This window comes from Trachemys scripta, chromosome 7 (genome assembly GCF_013100865.1).
Source record: "Trachemys scripta elegans isolate TJP31775 chromosome 7, CAS_Tse_1.0, whole genome shotgun sequence".
Taxonomy (NCBI): domain Eukaryota; kingdom Metazoa; phylum Chordata; order Testudines; family Emydidae; genus Trachemys; species Trachemys scripta.
In genome coordinates, this window is record NC_048304.1 from 78,741,213 (window position 1) to 78,757,797 (window position 16,585).

Consider the following 16,585-nt stretch of genomic DNA (forward strand, 5'->3'; position numbering starts at 1 on the left):
CGACCCCCGGTGGATCAATTGCCACAGCGTCAATCCACGGTAAGTGTAGACATACCCTTAGTCACTGGCTAAATCTATATTGGAAAGATGATGAGGGTTGGTGCTATACACCAAAGACAACATTCCCTGTTTTAGAATTGACAACATGGAAGCAGAGGCTCTTGAATGTTTATGCATCAATGTTTTCATTCATAAAGCACAAGATTAGCTTCCCTCATGATTATTTACAGGCCAAATCAGACTAGAAAACAGGATGTAAGCATTTACAACCTGAAGAGAAAAAAAATGACCTTACCATGGGGGATTACAGCCTGGGGGAATAAATCCTGGAGGACTCATCCTGCCAGTACTAAAGTGACCTTGGAGTTTACCAATTAGATGCAAATTTCTTTTAAAAAAATATTGGACCTTATTCTGACAGATAAAGATTGATCACTGAAATAAAAAGCAGTGTTTGCCTAAGTGCAAATGAACAAAATTGATTAAGAAGAATGTCAAAAGTAATGTGAAAAAAATACTAAATAGTTTACAAACACTTTACTAGATGCCCAAATTGCTACAATTCCTGTCTCTCTCTCTCTCACACACACACACACACACACACACACACACACACACACAGAGTTTACTTAATTAAAAAAACTGATTAAAAGGGGGATGTGAAAGCAGCAATAAAAAAGTCAATATATAATAGAAAGGAAATAGAAGTTGATGGCTATAAATATAAGTTAAATTGCAGGCAATTTACAAGACAAGCTAAAAGTATGAATAAAAAAAAAATCTAGGGCAATAGACTTAAGGGCAATGAAAATAATTAAAAAAAAAAAATTCTGACAGTACGAGCCAGAAAAAAATCTCGTAGATCTCCGACTGAGCTGGCAGAGTTGTTCAAAAACTTCTTAATTTATAAATTGAGCACATCTGATATGGAGACACTGAAACAAACCTTGGAATTACTTTTTAGAGCATGACCATGCTTTAAGGGTAGCACAGAAATTTCAGATATTGCATGTAGTGTGGAAAAGGACAAAGGTTTAAACATCTTGGAGATGTTCCCTTCTACCACCCACCCACCCACAGTACCCTTTATACTTCACTAGAGAAATTCTTTAGATCTTGACAGTGACAAGCTGGGCTGAGATTGCAATACAAAGTATGGGCTTAGAATTATATATATTAAAAATAGTTGTAATGGCCCAGTTCTTATCAAAGACTCAGGTCACTGTCAAATACTAGTAAACTTTATATGTTGGTCACTTTCATAAACTAAATGTTACACTTGTGACTGCAACCATGATCTAGGGTCTAGTATTTCTTTGATGGATTTCTGTCTAGGAGCTGGCACTGGTTTGGTTTCAGACTCTGTCTCAGTAACTGAAGAGAGGGGATTTTCACTGTCAATTGAGCTGCTTTTCCTGCAAGGAACCAGTTTGCGAGGAGCAGCAATGGGCCTCTGCAACTGATGCATCATGGAAGATAACTTGGCATCAAAAGAAGAAGAGGTCCTACGTGCAATGGCAGGCTTCTTCCACAAGTTTTCCTTGTCCAACTGATCTGTGTTCATCTGAGTTTTTGAGCTGTATGGTAGCTTATCAGACGGTGGAAGTGGAGCTCTTCTTTTCTTTCCTTTGCCATCATTAGGACTTACTATCTCACTATTTGCATCTGGAAACACAATATTTTTCTGGACAAGCATCTGGTGAGTACCATCAAATAATGGGGCCCATACAGAAGGTACAGACTCCTTCTGCTGGCCAATCAGGAACTCTCCATCAGTCTCCTCAATTTTCCTTTGTATGATATCTGTTAAACCTTCATGTTTCACTGGAGAATCAATACCTACAATTTTAGAAGAAATTAGATGAACTCTGATTAAAATGGTTCCTAAATATTTTACTCACCCTGAGTGTGGTTATTAATTGATTGAATACAAAACTGCAAAGTATGTGCCCCAAATCATAGACTAGCATTAAGACCTACAACAGTCTAGAAATGGAAAAGATCATATTTACAGAAAAAGGTCTAGAAGCTTTTCATGGTTTCTAGGACTCATGCGCTTAGTAGCTGGGTCACAGTTTAATTTTTATTTATTCTTGTGGAAAAATAAAAAATGCAATGCATTACTAGAAATAGATCTAGCTATAATAATGTTGTTGTACACTACTTGAAACATTTCATTTCAGCAAAGGTGTACAGAATCTATGCACAAAGATCAATGCAAAAAACCCTAAATCTCACATATTTAAGTGTGCAAAAGTCAAAACTATTAAATATTCTTGTCCCCCCCCCCCCCCCCTTTACCTCCAAAGGACACTTTTACACTCAAGGTTTTTTCTTCAGTAAATTCTTGAAGATAGCTCAGTCCAATTCCTCCTCCCCCCATAATGTAATTTACAGTGCATCAGCCAGAATATATGCATAGTTTGTTGATTTCCCTGTTTGTAGATCAGTATCACTTGTGCTACCTCTGTCTCTAAAACATCAATAAGAGCATAAAGATATCACAGTGTGACACTGCACCCTATATTTTTCATAGTGATATTATTATGATATGATTATGGCATAATTATGATGCATTTTGTACAAGACGGGACATGTAAGGTGTCATTGGAAAAGTTATGATTTGCTGAATAGGATTATCCTATTTGTATGCATGTATCTTTTTTTATCTGAAGTTATGAATATTGATTATGTATCTGTATGTCACATGTAGTCCCACCTGGGTGACACTCAATAGGCAAGATGCTTCCATCTAAATACCTGGTTGTGAAAAGCCCATTCAGGGTAATGGGCAATTAGGAAGAACAATAGCCCTTAGGAGAAACTTATCCCTCACCCAGTGAGCCTTCCTGTGAACGTTTCGGCCAATATGTAAGTAATGGCTGCTATGACTCTGCAAGGGCATGTGACCAGCTCACAAGACTCTGGACTCCATTTTGGGGGCCTGTATTTTTCCCACAAACTGGGCTGGGAACTCTTTTTGAACCAAAGGGTTCCAGCCATATGCTAAAGCTATGTAAGTCAGGGAGCGACATCATCTGTTGTTCTTCACTCCCCCACAACTCAACATCTGAGAGAAGCTCCTGAAGAAAAGGACTTGGAATGGGGCCGGAGATCCCAAGCTGTAAAGCAAATGCAGCTTGTTCCTTAAGAATCTGCAAGCCTGCTTATATCATCAGCCAGTCAGCCAGGGTGAGAATTTGCTAATTCATATCCTATCTTTCTAATATCTTAGGCTTAGTTTGCAGCTTTGTTTATTTATTAGGTAATCTGCTTTGATCTGTTTGCTATCACTTATAATCACATAAAATCTATCTTTTTGTAGTTAATAAACGCGCTTCTATTTTAATCTAAACCAGTGTGCTTTTTGTGTGAAGTGTCTGGGGAAAAATCTCAGCTTGGTTACCACCAGTGTGCATATTCCTCTCCACATTGAGGGAGGGGCAGACATATTAATGAGTTTACACTGTACAGATCCCTGTGCAGTGCAAGGCGATATAATTTTGGGTTTATACTCCCGGGGTGGGGGAGGGGAGCACGGTGTGTGCCTGGGGAGGTGGCTGGAGTCTGCTGTTTGTACTTGGGTGGCTTAGGTAAAGCACTCTCAGGTAGCTCAGTTTGGGTGTGTAACACCACCTGCTGTTGTGTTGGGTAATAACAGGGCCTGGGTGAGGCTGGCTGTGTCCCCAATCCGGGAAGCAATGTGGGCAGAGCCAGTACAACTGAACGGTCAGAGGGGTGCAAAGGTTTCTCACGGCTCCCAGACTGCACCCCAGGGTGACAACCCATCACACATAGATCCTACATAAATAACTTTAACAAATTCTTAGCATCTAGATTATGGATTTGTATTTATTTATGAATGCCATAATTGGTCAGGAAACACTTAAAATTCCTCAGTGATGTCTCTAAATATCTGCAGCACCATGCTACAAAACTTAATATATACCCTCATATGTCTTATGTGATTTAGTGTTTTTCTGCTCTGCATTCATAGTTCAAATATGACTCTTTAGACTGTTAAATTAATGCACGGATGCATTATTACTCAATGACCCACATGTCAATTTGAGCATTTTTGCAATTCAGACAGGAGATCAAGCAGCAGGCAATCAGACATTTAAACTTATCCCTATAAAATGTTTTTCAGCCAATACCACATCAGATCCATTAAAATAGAGTGACCTACTTCTAGTCTATAAAAAACTATTTATATAACATATTTTATTAAAATAATCCCTCTGCATTGTATTTCACTATGCAAAAATTGATGTCTGAACATTGGTACAGGTCAAATACATTTTAGAGAGATTTTTTACAAGTCTATTTTTCAAGGTTGTTGCCAGCAACCACACAATAAGTTCTAAGTAGATCTTACATAACTTGGAAAAAACAGGTAATTGAATGCAACTAGTTAAAGGCATGATTGGTCTATAGTCTGGACTATTTAAAACCATTACATTTTAATCCTCTGGATTTTGAACTATTTCTATGGTGAGTGTTTATTTCTAGCGACAGCTTTTTTGTCTAAATGTTTTCAGGGCTCCTTAATTACAGCTCATATTGAATTTTTTTGTTCAAGGTATGAAAATGTGTTCAATATTTTTGTCCTCTTATTAAGAAAAATATTTAATATGAACTCCTTGGTGTGCAATTATGGTGCTCCATTATATTATCTGAATTGCCTTTGAAAAATTCAGCATTTTAACACCAACAGCAGAAGCTATTTGAATAGAGACAACATTGTTTCTGTTACCCTGCAGCTTGAAAAGACAAATCCCACTTACTCATATCATGGTAGACGGAGGTTGCCTCTTTTGTCAAGAACAAAGGTGGTTTCCGTGGTGACATAATCTCAATTTTCATAAATTCTTCACAACAATGTTTCCACTGGCCTGAGAGGGAAGAGAACAATGATTAGAACTTAAACACTCCACCTTTTAAAGAGTTTGAAGTCATTAAGTTGCATTTGTGAACTACCTATAACAGGCAAATCTGGACAGTATCTATATTTAATGTTGCAACAGTCCTCACTAGATACTGTATTTTCAACTGAAATTTCATCCTAACCCTTAACACAAAGATTATAAACAGATATTAAGCTAAGAGCTCCAATTTAATCAACCCAGCAGTACTATCAGACAGCAAGGCTAAAACCCCATAATTCACACAAAAATCCTCAAAAACAAGCCTACAAGTGTTTACATGTCTTCAAATATAAGATAAAAGGGAAGAGTTTAAAGCAAGGAAGCTTCATGCAAGTTATTCATCTGAAAGTATAAGAATCCAGTATACAGCAAACCTACTGTTATACCATGGTTATTCTTGGTAGTTTTGACTTTAATAATTTTCTTGGCTATCAGAGCACGAAAAGCCTCTTAGCAGTTAACCAAAGCCAAGGAAACCTCTGTTTCTATTAATAGATTTTGACCTTAAGGAAAATAGGCCCTGCAAGTAAAATTGCTTTTTACAAACTAATCTCTCACTCCCATTTCTTTTCTGACCACGTTAGTTTTAAGAGAATTTTAGAACCACCAAGGAACAACAGGCATTTGAATGCCAAGTGACCTAGTTTTTCCCATACTACAAGAAATTGTCTCAGAAAATCCACTGGTATTCTAATGTTATCTATAATGGGGGGGAGGGGGGGCAAGGGAGAAATAGTCCTTTCACCCCTCCCATCTAACATAAGGAGGATATTCTAGTTTTTACATTGTGTTTTTTCTAATTGATAGAATATCTTATTGTAATCAAGACAGAGCTATAAAAGAAGAAATACAAACTACAGAACAATACCCAGTTTCTAAAACCCCAGTTCTTTGATTTTATTGATGTGGTTCCCAATTCAATACTGATACTCTGTATCTACCTGGCTCAGTTTCCCCATGATCTGATGAAGAATATGATTTTCAGACTCCAGCTAATTTTTTTTATTTAGTCCATCAAATGGTATCTATTCTTTATATACTTAGGCATTTAACTTGCTATATTTAAAGGTATAGCAGTGGGAAGACTATGGGCAGTTTTATACTAGAAGCACTACAGCATCAGTGCAGCTGCGCCACTGTAGCACGTCTGGTGAAGACGCTCTATGCTGATGGGAGAACGCTATTCCATCAGCATAATTACTCCACCTCCACGAGAGGCGGAAACTACATCAGCAGGAGATCGTCTCCCACCAACATAGCACCTGTGTGGGGCGCTTAGGTCGCTGTAACTTGCATCGCTCCGGGGAGGTGTCTTGACTTATGCGTAGACCTACCTTAAGATTAACCAATCCCTCTGCACTCTTCATCTTGTTAATATTTGGAGTTAAGTTTAAACAAGCAACACAATATATTACTTAAAGAGACTAAAAAGGCAAGTGAGATTTCACTGTCCTACACCTAGAGAGCATATATTTTATCTAGAGTAAGAACAGTGAAGTCACACTGTTTAGCCAATGTCAGTAAGTGATCTTCCTCTAGAAATCTAAAAGTGAACACACTGAAACATTTCACCACTGGAAAAACAAGACTAGGGAACAAGGCGGCAATTATCTCATTTGTCTCTTGAGCAGTAAGGCCCCACCTACTTTTTTATTAGCCCTAAGCAAACAGTCATGTGCCAGGTGGGAGTGGGAAATGCCAGGTATAAAACCTTATGGTCAGGAGGGGGTATCAAAACGGAGGAGGTACCACTGGAGTCAAATCATCCCTGACTGCTTAGTTCTGTAAGACTGACAACTCCTTCACCCAGAGTGCTATCTGAGCAAAAGCTGAATCATGGGTGCCATAATCCTACATAGTTGGGCCTAAGTCATTATGTACCTTTTCTCTTTGCAATAGTTAATCCAATTTTGATCCAAAACAAGTTTTCAATAAATTTCAAAGGTCAACCATCAGCTCAGCATCCTCAGGTTCCCTCTAATGTTTCATACCCAAAGGTTTCTATTTTTCTCAAATGATGTCAGGATTCTATAAAATAAGTAACTATATTTTACTACTACAGATGAGGGAAGAATGGTGAGACTCCAGCAGGCCTTTGAAAGATAACCTAGTTAAATTGCTAAACAGACCAATCGCTTCTGAAACATACACACAGAAAACACAAGAAGTCTACGTCTATTTTGATTTCCTGAGAAAATTCAGACTGTATGTTTCTGGGCTTATTGGCATTTATAGGATGATTTAAAAATCATAGAGCCCTGAGGAATTGACTATGGTTCAGTAAAATACCTCTATTTTTCAGTGGCAGAGAACACACTACCTACTGTGTTCATGGAGAACATTTTTGTTCTCATTACAGGTGACAGATTATTATGTAATTTCAGTTCACATTGTTCAACATTTCTTTTGATGTTACATAGCTACACCACTAAAAGGACATGCTGCCAAAACTGCATACTTACTAAGATCGTAGAAATGCTGCCAGAAAGCTTCCATCCACTTATGAAGTTCTTCCCTGCTGTCAGCTGCAAAAAGTTGAGTCACAGCCTCTCCATCCACAGGGTTGATAACAGTAAAGTTATTAATTCTTTTCTCGGTGCCCTTATCCACAGCACGGATTCTGGTTTCCTATGAGTCACAATATTGAGACTCTGGTAATCAGTTATTGCTCCACCCAATCATAAATCTTCAGTTCATCACAGGCAGATACAAATTAGGGTATTTATCCAGTGTAGGTTTAGTTTGTTTGGTGGTGGGGGTTTTTTTTTTTTTTTGGTTTTGTTTTTTTTTGGGGGTGGAGGGAGGACTTATGAAAAGGTAAACAGAATAACTGACAATACAAATTAATTTCTTACATAATTATTAAAAGAAAAGGTAACCAATATAAAAGATAAGACAATAAAGCTGAGTTGATGCAGTATATGTTAAGAGATACACCACAGAAACATATTATAAGTTATTTGTTCCTTAAACAGTTCATCCTGCTGTGGCTCACCCTTCCTCAGTACATTTCAGTTGATAACTTAATAGAGACAGTAAGTTATCGTGTTTCTCAATTATTATTCTGGTCATATTTCTATAGATGGTATTTAGTTTTCAGACAACAACAATGGAAGATGTTTCTTTTGGCTGCAGTTGTGCATTCTCAACTGGAACTATTTTAGTTTAGTTTCAGAAAATCAAGGCATTTGTCAAATACCATAGTTATAGGAATTTGGAAAAGGAAACTATCCAGTCCAAGTTGAAAGGGACATTTATAGAAAGTTACCCACACAGATCTAATGGAACAAATTTCCAATATTCAAAAATTCAAACTTCTGAGTACTATAAGTCTTACATTTTACCCTCATGCCAAAAATCCATCTGCTCCTTTAAATGAAATATTTGAGTATGTAACAGCCGTATTTAGTGAGTTCTGGCTAGATCCAATTAAAATATTATTGTCCCATAGCATAAACTAAAACAAGGGTCTAGCCAACAGTATGGAAAGAACTTTGCTGTTTTAATAGTGTTCTTGAACTATGCTGCAGCACTACTCAGCCCAAGGTTTTGCACTGTTCAGGACATGGTTAAAACAGTTTCAAAATATATACTGGACCTAATGGTATTTTAATCATATGTGGGTTCCCTGATATGATGTTACTACAGTGCAAAATAGCACTTGTTGCAATCTGATTAAAAATAGAGGTTAGGTCATCATAAGTATTTTTTCTAATGTAAGATACCAAAATATTTTAAGAGACTAAAAAACTTGTAAGGTACAGAGTAAAATATTCTAACACACACTTTGACAATAATGATGCTTTGCAGTACCCACACTCATTCCATGAAATAAAATATAGCCATTAACCATACTTCATTTACAAGCAAAAATCTAGATTACACTGAAATGAGACATTACTTTCTCCTTTAAACTTCTTTCACTTCAAACTGATTGAACTCCCCTCCCTGCAACACATTTCAAACTAATGCTAAACACCAGTTACAGATTTCAAATGTAGAACTATAGAAATTAAGTTATATATTTTGTCCTATAGGAATAATCCTAGTGCTGATAGTCTGAAAAACAAAGATTGTTCTGTAGAACATTCCCCAGATTTTTAAATGCATTACTGAGGTAACCATTTGAAATACTAACACAGCTGTTTGCAGCATATCTGATGGATTTGCTCATTTAAATTCTTCTGTCTAAAAATAGGAGATGAAGTAATTCATCCATAAGTGCTGAACATCCCATTAACTCAGGTAACCATAGATACTGGCAAAAAATTAAATAAAACAGATTAACATTTGACAGGCAAAAACTTCAAGCATACCCTATATAAGTTTATTATATGATGTTTGCTGCAAGGTTTATTCCACAAATATGTTGTTATTCTAAGGAGATAAATTCTCAAGCAACAATCTATACCTCACACTTGAGTATTTAAGTAGTGATACAAGATGCCACTAGAGTAATGAGCTGATCAGTTTACCTACCAGTGCTGCATTACACTACATGCACATCTTCACCAAAAACAAATACAAAAATGTACCATAAGGCACCATGTTATAATACAACAGTGTTCCTACCTTCCACAATGTTAAAATTATTGAACAAATTATGCTACAGCCCTTGTAAAGGCCAGGACCATCATGCTGGTTGAGTTCAGTGTTTCTCGTGTAGGCAGTCCTGAGGAGTTGGTATTGCTCCTGTTGGGGACAGTTTTGTGCTCCAAGTATGCATGATGCATTCTTGAAGGGGTGGAGAAATGTAAGGAAGAGAAACGGAAATTCCATGACATTGTATGATAAAGCTTAGAACTTCCCTTTCTCACTGTCCCAAAACCAAAGTTCCTTTGCCCGGCAGTACCCCTCTCCCAGGAAATTTCCATATGTGAAGGGTTGTTATAAAAGGGAGGGCTTTCCATTAAAGAAGCAGTGCCACTCCTCTCCAAAGTCAATAGTGAAAAAACTGAAGGACAATGAAGGTTAGCTCAGAAGGTTCATTTCAAAACACAAGAACTAATTAAGTTTCTGAAGTCAAGACAAATGCTAAATAGTTTAGAAACTTTGTATACTCTAAGATTAAACACAATTTATCATTTATGACACAGTTCATTTTTATTCAAGTTTTAATCCAGAAACAGATAAAGATAGCTTTAAAATCAAAAGAGTCTGTTTGTGCACTGTTTTTATCTGTCATGTCAAAAATAATCTACAATTTCCCCTAGTTTTGATTCAGGTTGGCAGAGAATTAGGATTAGCCTTAGAACAATGCTCTCAAACTTGTTAATAGTGAAGATCACATTTTACAGATTAGCTCATGGATATCTCCCCTCCCTTTCATCATTCTGAACCACCTCCCTCCCATTTGTAATTACATAATATCCATGTGACAACTACAGCAAATGCCTATGCAGAATAGTAACTTTAGGAAAGCACATGATGTATTTTTAGCAATGTAGCAGCCAGAAACAAGGAGAAGGAATCAGCACCACATGACAAGCCAGCCCTCAGTGGAGTACCAATTGGCCCTGAAACATAGTTGCAAAACCACACAATTTGAACATTTATGTTGCAAGATCCATCATGTGGGATCTGGATATGAGATCTGCTTCCCATGGTCAAATCCACAAATTCTTTCAAACAACCGTAAAACTGAATTGATTGATACCACTTGGATTATCATAAAGATCAGAGATTTGGAAGGATTTTACTAATGTTTGCATTCCCACTGTATCTTCATTTTTTTTTTTTTTTTTTTTTGCTGCTTACCCAAGGCTGTTAGCCAGGTAGCAAGACTGTAGATCTAACCACAGGGGAGATTGCCACAATCAGGACTGTGGAAGAGGAATCAGTCCCACAAAGGTGATTTAAGCTTCTTACTTCCAAGATCCCAAACTGTGGCGACGTCTGCCATAGAGACTTTATTGATCAGGTAGGAGATATTAGTCCACTTTAGGGGTCAAGAAATGTCAAGAGGTTGTGTCCTTTTCAACACACACTATTTTTGTGACAACATATTGGTACCCCTCACACAATCAATTTGGGTAGGGAGTCTGGCTTGAATAATCTACCCTGCCATCAACATAACCCTTTCTCTGATAACTGAAGAAAATGAACTTTGCCAGGAGGGTTTTGCACTCTTCTTCCACAAACCTTTCCCTCCTCTCCCCCCGCCCCCCAACTCTTGCTTTCTCAGTGAGGACTAGTTCAGAGTAAATGAAGGGGGAACAGACTGGAGGAATAAAAGATAGACAAAAAAGAAGGGTCCCCACCAGGACTAGCCATGACACAGGAGACAGAGTTAGGTGGTACAAAATGATGGCCTTGGGCTAAAAGCATCACTGAGATACATGACAACCCCAGGTCATAGGAAATACCTTTAGGTAAGAGGAAAATAGGAATGTGTTCAAGGCTGTGCCGATGGGCTGGAGGCACGTCACTAAAAATGTGAGGACAGGTGTGGGGAACCAGCAGGAGAGCAGTCATAGGATGCACTGGGGAAGAGGGTCCAGCAGGAGAAACAGGGTTAGTTGATGCCATTAGTCCGGCTTTTACATTTTAGAAGTCTCAGTTGAGCTGGGCCTGCAGAGCCTGAACAATCAGTAGTGCGGAAGGAAGCAGAGCTGGTGTGCATGAGATGAGGGAGTGAACTGGGGAAATCTGCTTTCATCAGGCCAGTGGTAGGGTCCCCCTCATGTGCATGTTGAGCTGAAAGTGGGGGGGGAAGCCACAGAGAAGAAAGTATGGATCAGATTCCTAGTAAGACCTAGAAGAGAAAGGGCCTGCCAACTGGCTGGAAGGACAGAGATGCTGCTGTGAAGTTGTGGAGCTATTGTACTGGAAGGTGCTCCTATGCCTATAGCTCCCAGGAATTAGGCTCCAACAAAATTAATTTTCCAGAGATTTTCCTTTGTGACAACAGTCCTGGGTAGAACTCCCCAGCAGACCTGGTACTGGACACAGTATGAAAATCTGGGCACCTTTGAGCATGAGCAACTCATGACGAACATGTCCAAGTTAGCACAACTGAAAAGCCTAGCCCCAAGCAAATGTTAGTTATCATGTCAAGTCAAAAGGAGACACTATCATATTTTCAAGTTATATTTTTAAAGGGTAAATTCAAAGGTCTTTACTCAGATTTGACTCCGGCAAACTTCCTTGGTTACAAGGAAAGATTGCTTCTTGCTCTAGTTGCTTATGCAACATAAAGTGCTTCAGTGGCATTTATTTGGCAACATAGTAGGTTCTATGACGCCTCTTTTGCAAGTGTTGAGACATTCCTGCTCAACAATGTTTGCACTGAAGTCATTTGAAGTTGAAGTGATGACTTTCAAGTTAAGGGCTACTTCAAGTTTGGATTCAGAGGGGGAAGGGAATAGTTCTGTTGATGTGAATATTTCTATGGCTGGTTTCTTGTAAGGCTATGTCAAGTTCATTCATTTTAAAGATAAACCATCTTTGAAAGAATAAGGGTAAGAGATCACATCCAGCACTAAGAATAAAAAACGCTATGTATCTTAGCAACTAGAGGAGATTTTAGCTTGAATGTCAACTTTAGAAGTTCTCTAAATCTTATTTTTTAAATTGCTATTTCCATACAACAGGGAGGGGAGGTAAAAATGAGTATTGTTAGATTAATTTTTGCGCATTTAAGGATCTGATATCCAGACATTTCTAGACAAAACTCAGTATACATCTATTGGCATTAAAAAAATATTTTCAGTAGACAGTTTAAGTAGAAAGGTACTCGTATGTGTTTTGAACTGTGAATTTATTTGGTTTTAATTTAACTGAAGATAGATTCCTTTTCTTCATTCTCTCTAGCAGCTTATATACAGCAGCCATAAATGTCTGGCATTTTCATAAAAAAGGCCATGGATTCATGTATCGCATACATATTATCTTCGACGAGAATCTGCATCAAACATGTGGACCAATTCCTGGCAAAACCATGAAAATGGATTTTAGGTTGTAAGTGTATTTATAACTTCAGGGGGAACAATCACCTTAATAGAATGCTGTAATTTTAAATGACAAAAAAATCTCTGACTTGCAAAAAATACAAAACTAGGCTATAGACTAAAATGGTGATCTACAAAGAAAAGCTACAAGGGTGGTCTGAAAAAGTCTAAAATATTTTTGCTGCTTTTTTAATGTTATTAATTCTATTAATATATTTTCCCCTGAATGGCATTATGAACAACTGGAGGGTGGTAGAACTACGACATTAGAGAAGCCATGCAATTAAATCTGATTGAAAGAGTAAGTGACTTTTAGTCAGGTTGTTTAAATCTGTATCACGTTTTAAAAAAAAAAAAAAAACCACCTATTTAACTCAAATACTCAAAACAGCTTTGTTAAAAATTCAACACTATTAGAAAGGGTGCCCTTTCTGTTAAGGATTCACCTCAACAAGTTAAAACAAAATCTTACAGCTTGCCCTGGCTACAGTAATGTGCTGGTGCTGGTTAAAGTTAACATTTTAAAAACATGTTTTATGCTAGACTGGACAAGGATTCAGAGTCAAGACCAACTTGTGTTGTAATACCATCTCCCAACACATTCAATTTGCTTACATAGACGTGCTCAGAATCTGCAACTAGGTCAAAAGGAAAAAATGTTAACTCGTTCTATTCATCTCTATGAGGTGTTAACTGCAATCTTTCAGCACTTATGAGTATTGTACCACAAACATCCTGTGAAAGCACAGATTCACTGTAGCATTCACTGGAAAGGCCTTCTGTGGAAATAACACGGCAAATATACTATACCTTTGATTACACCACTACCCCGATATAACGCGACCCTATACATCACTAATTCGGATATAACGCGGTAAAGCAGTGCTCCAGGGGAGTGGGGCTGCGCACTCTGGTAGATCAAAGCAAGTTCGATATAACGCGGTTTCACCTATAATGCGGTAAGATTTTTTGGCTCCTGAGGACAGCGTTATATCGAGGTAGAGGTGTATTCGGATAGAGCTATTTGTTAATTTTAAATATGATATCTTTAAATGATGGTAGAAATGGTGCCATCTTTAAAGTATTGAAGTCCTTTTGCATAGTTTGTAAGTTAAGACAGGTTTTATATAAAATTTTGGATCATTATTAGCAAAAGGAGTTTATTTTAAAAAGCTAAAATATTTCTGATTAATGCTCATTATGATTAAGAGTAAGGCCAAGTAACATAATGAACAATTAAAATAAAATTGCAGAAATTCCACAGATTTGGGGACAAAAGTCTAAGAGAACATTGCCTACATACCGTGCAGATCTGCATGATGCCTCACGTGTAACTTAAAAACTGTCATAATGTATCAGTTTTTCTAAAGGAAAAAGGCTTTTTTTTCCTCCTTGAGGATTTGTGTTGGTTTGACCCATCTCTAGTACAGCAGAAGGAGCCTATGTCCATTGCTAAGAACTTACATGCCACTCCTGAATCAGCTACAAGGGGTTGTTTAGGCCTGGTCTACACTACCAAGCTAGGTTGACGCAAGGCAGCGTACATCAACTTAACTCTGTAAGTGTCCACACTAAAATTTTGCTCCCACCAATGTAACTCACTGATTACGCTGACTTAAGTCCACCTCTGCAAGAGGCATAGCACTTAGGTCAATGGAGTGTCAGTGTAGACACTGAGTTACTTACATCTTTAGTGGCGTCCAGGAGCTATCCCACAATGCCCCACCATGACCACTCTGGTCACCATGTTGAACTCTGCTGCCCAGTGGCCAGGTACACGCCCCTCCCCTTTTAAAGCCCCACAAATATTTGAAATTCCGTTTCCAGTTTGCTCGAGATGGAGAGCCCACCTAGCAACTGCCCAGTTCACCATGCCGGCTCCATGTTGCAGAGGCACTGCTGCATGGAGTACACAGGAGATGTTGGATCTCCTGGTTCTGTGGGGAGAAGAGGCTTTGCAGGCACAGCTCTGATCCAGCAGTAGAAACATCAATATGTATGAGCAGATCGCTCCAGGTGCGGGGGAGAAGGGCTATAACAGGGATCTGCAGCTCTGTCACATGAAAGCCAAGGAGCTGTGGCAGGTGTACCAAAAGGCCAGGGAAGCTAACAGTCACTCTGGTGTGGAGCTGAACACATGCCACTTTTACAAAGAGCTGCATGCCAACCTCGGTGGAAACCCCACCACCACGATACTTTGGGGGAGCTGCAGTCACAGGCCCCAGAGTGAACAGTGGGGAGGTGGTGTTGCATGAGGAAGGAGGAGGAGGAGGCAGAGCATGGGGGACAGGCGATTGGGGGATCTAGTGGCATGAGGCAGGACGTGTTTTTGACTCCAGAGCAGTAAAGCCAGCCCCTATAGTCCAGCCTGGTGAGCCTGATGGAGGGGAAGTATGCAGTTTGTTTTGATATTGCAGGAACATATCTGTTCATTTACTTTTTTAATCATGCTAGAAGAGGTAGTGAAATAACCAATAGACTTAGATTCGCTTTCTGCTTTTCGCTCCCCTGTGCAGTTAAGGCAGAAGGGGCCCTGAAGAATAGTTTGTTTATGTGCACTGGGATAGAGATCTCGAGGAAACTTTCCTGGGGATAGTTTGCAATCCTCTTCTGAAGGTTTCTGGGGAGAGCTGCATTATTTCTTCCGCCGCAGTAAGACACTTTCCCACACCACTTAGTAATTACTTCACCAGGCACTATTGCAGCACACAGGCTAGCAGAATATGAACCCAGTCTGCAAGAGCTGTTCCCTTTCAGTTTCTGTTACCCTCAGGAGTGAGAGATCGGCTAAAATGATCTCCACCTGTGGAAAACTGTGCCTGTATTCAGTTCAATTGCCCTATCTGCATATATACATGCCCGTGAGCTACTCCTCCCCCCCTTATTGTCCCAACTCACCCCCTCCCTCCCAAGCCATACTCACCATGGCTGGGACTACTGCGGTGCTCTATGAATCCCAAGGAGAAATGAGAATGTAGTGCTTGTAACTTGCATGGATCAAGGGGAGTGAGTTCAGTGTACCAAGTTTCCATTTATCTTGTGAATACACTCACAGTAGTACTTCTGTGCATTGTCTCTCTCCATCCACACTAGTGGAGCGGCTCAGCCAGAGAAGGCTAAGGAAGAAGCATGATGACATGTTCCAATGGCCTTTCAAATGGCCAAAGATACATTCAACTGTCATTCTGCACATGCTGAGCCTGTAGTTGAAGCGCTTCTTGCTGCTGTCGAGGTGTGGCTTCATAAACCATGAGAGTAAGGGGTAGGCTGGGTCTCCCAGAATCACTATTGGCATTTCAACACCCCCCCAATGGTAAACTTCTCATCTGGAAAGAAAGTCCCTGCTTGCAGCATTCTGAACAGGCTTGTGTTCTTAAAGATGTGCACGTAATGCACCTTCCCTGACCATCCCGTGTTAATGTTGGTAAAACATCCCTGGTAATCCACCAGTGATTGCAATACTATAGAAAAGTAGCCCTTTTTGTTGATGTACTTGGTGGCAAGGTGGTCTGGTGCCAAAATAGGGATATGCGTGCCAGCTATTGTAGCCCACCGCAGTATGTACATCCCTTTGCTGCAAAACCATCCACTATGTCCTGCACATTGCCCAGAGTCACAGTACTTTGTAACAAGATGCGATTAATGGCCCTGCACACTTGCATCACAGCAACCCCTACAGTGGATTTCCCAACTCCAAATTGATTCCTG

General features: G+C 39.1%; 1 protein-coding gene across 1 annotated transcript in view; it reads right to left on the reverse strand.

Annotated features, from left to right (window-relative positions):
- Positions 1-617: 617 nt before the first annotated feature.
- The window catches only part of RTKN2 (rhotekin 2), a 60,955-nt gene continuing 44,987 nt past the window's right edge, over positions 618-16,585 (reverse strand). The window contains exons 10-12 of the mRNA XM_034777891.1: positions 7,391-7,556; positions 4,788-4,895; positions 618-1,839 (exon numbers count right to left, since the gene is read on the reverse strand). Of these exons, the coding sequence (XP_034633782.1) occupies positions 1,274-1,839; positions 4,788-4,895; positions 7,391-7,556 (840 nt within the window). The 3' untranslated portion in view covers positions 618-1,273. The remainder of the gene's footprint in view (positions 1,840-4,787; positions 4,896-7,390; positions 7,557-16,585) is intronic.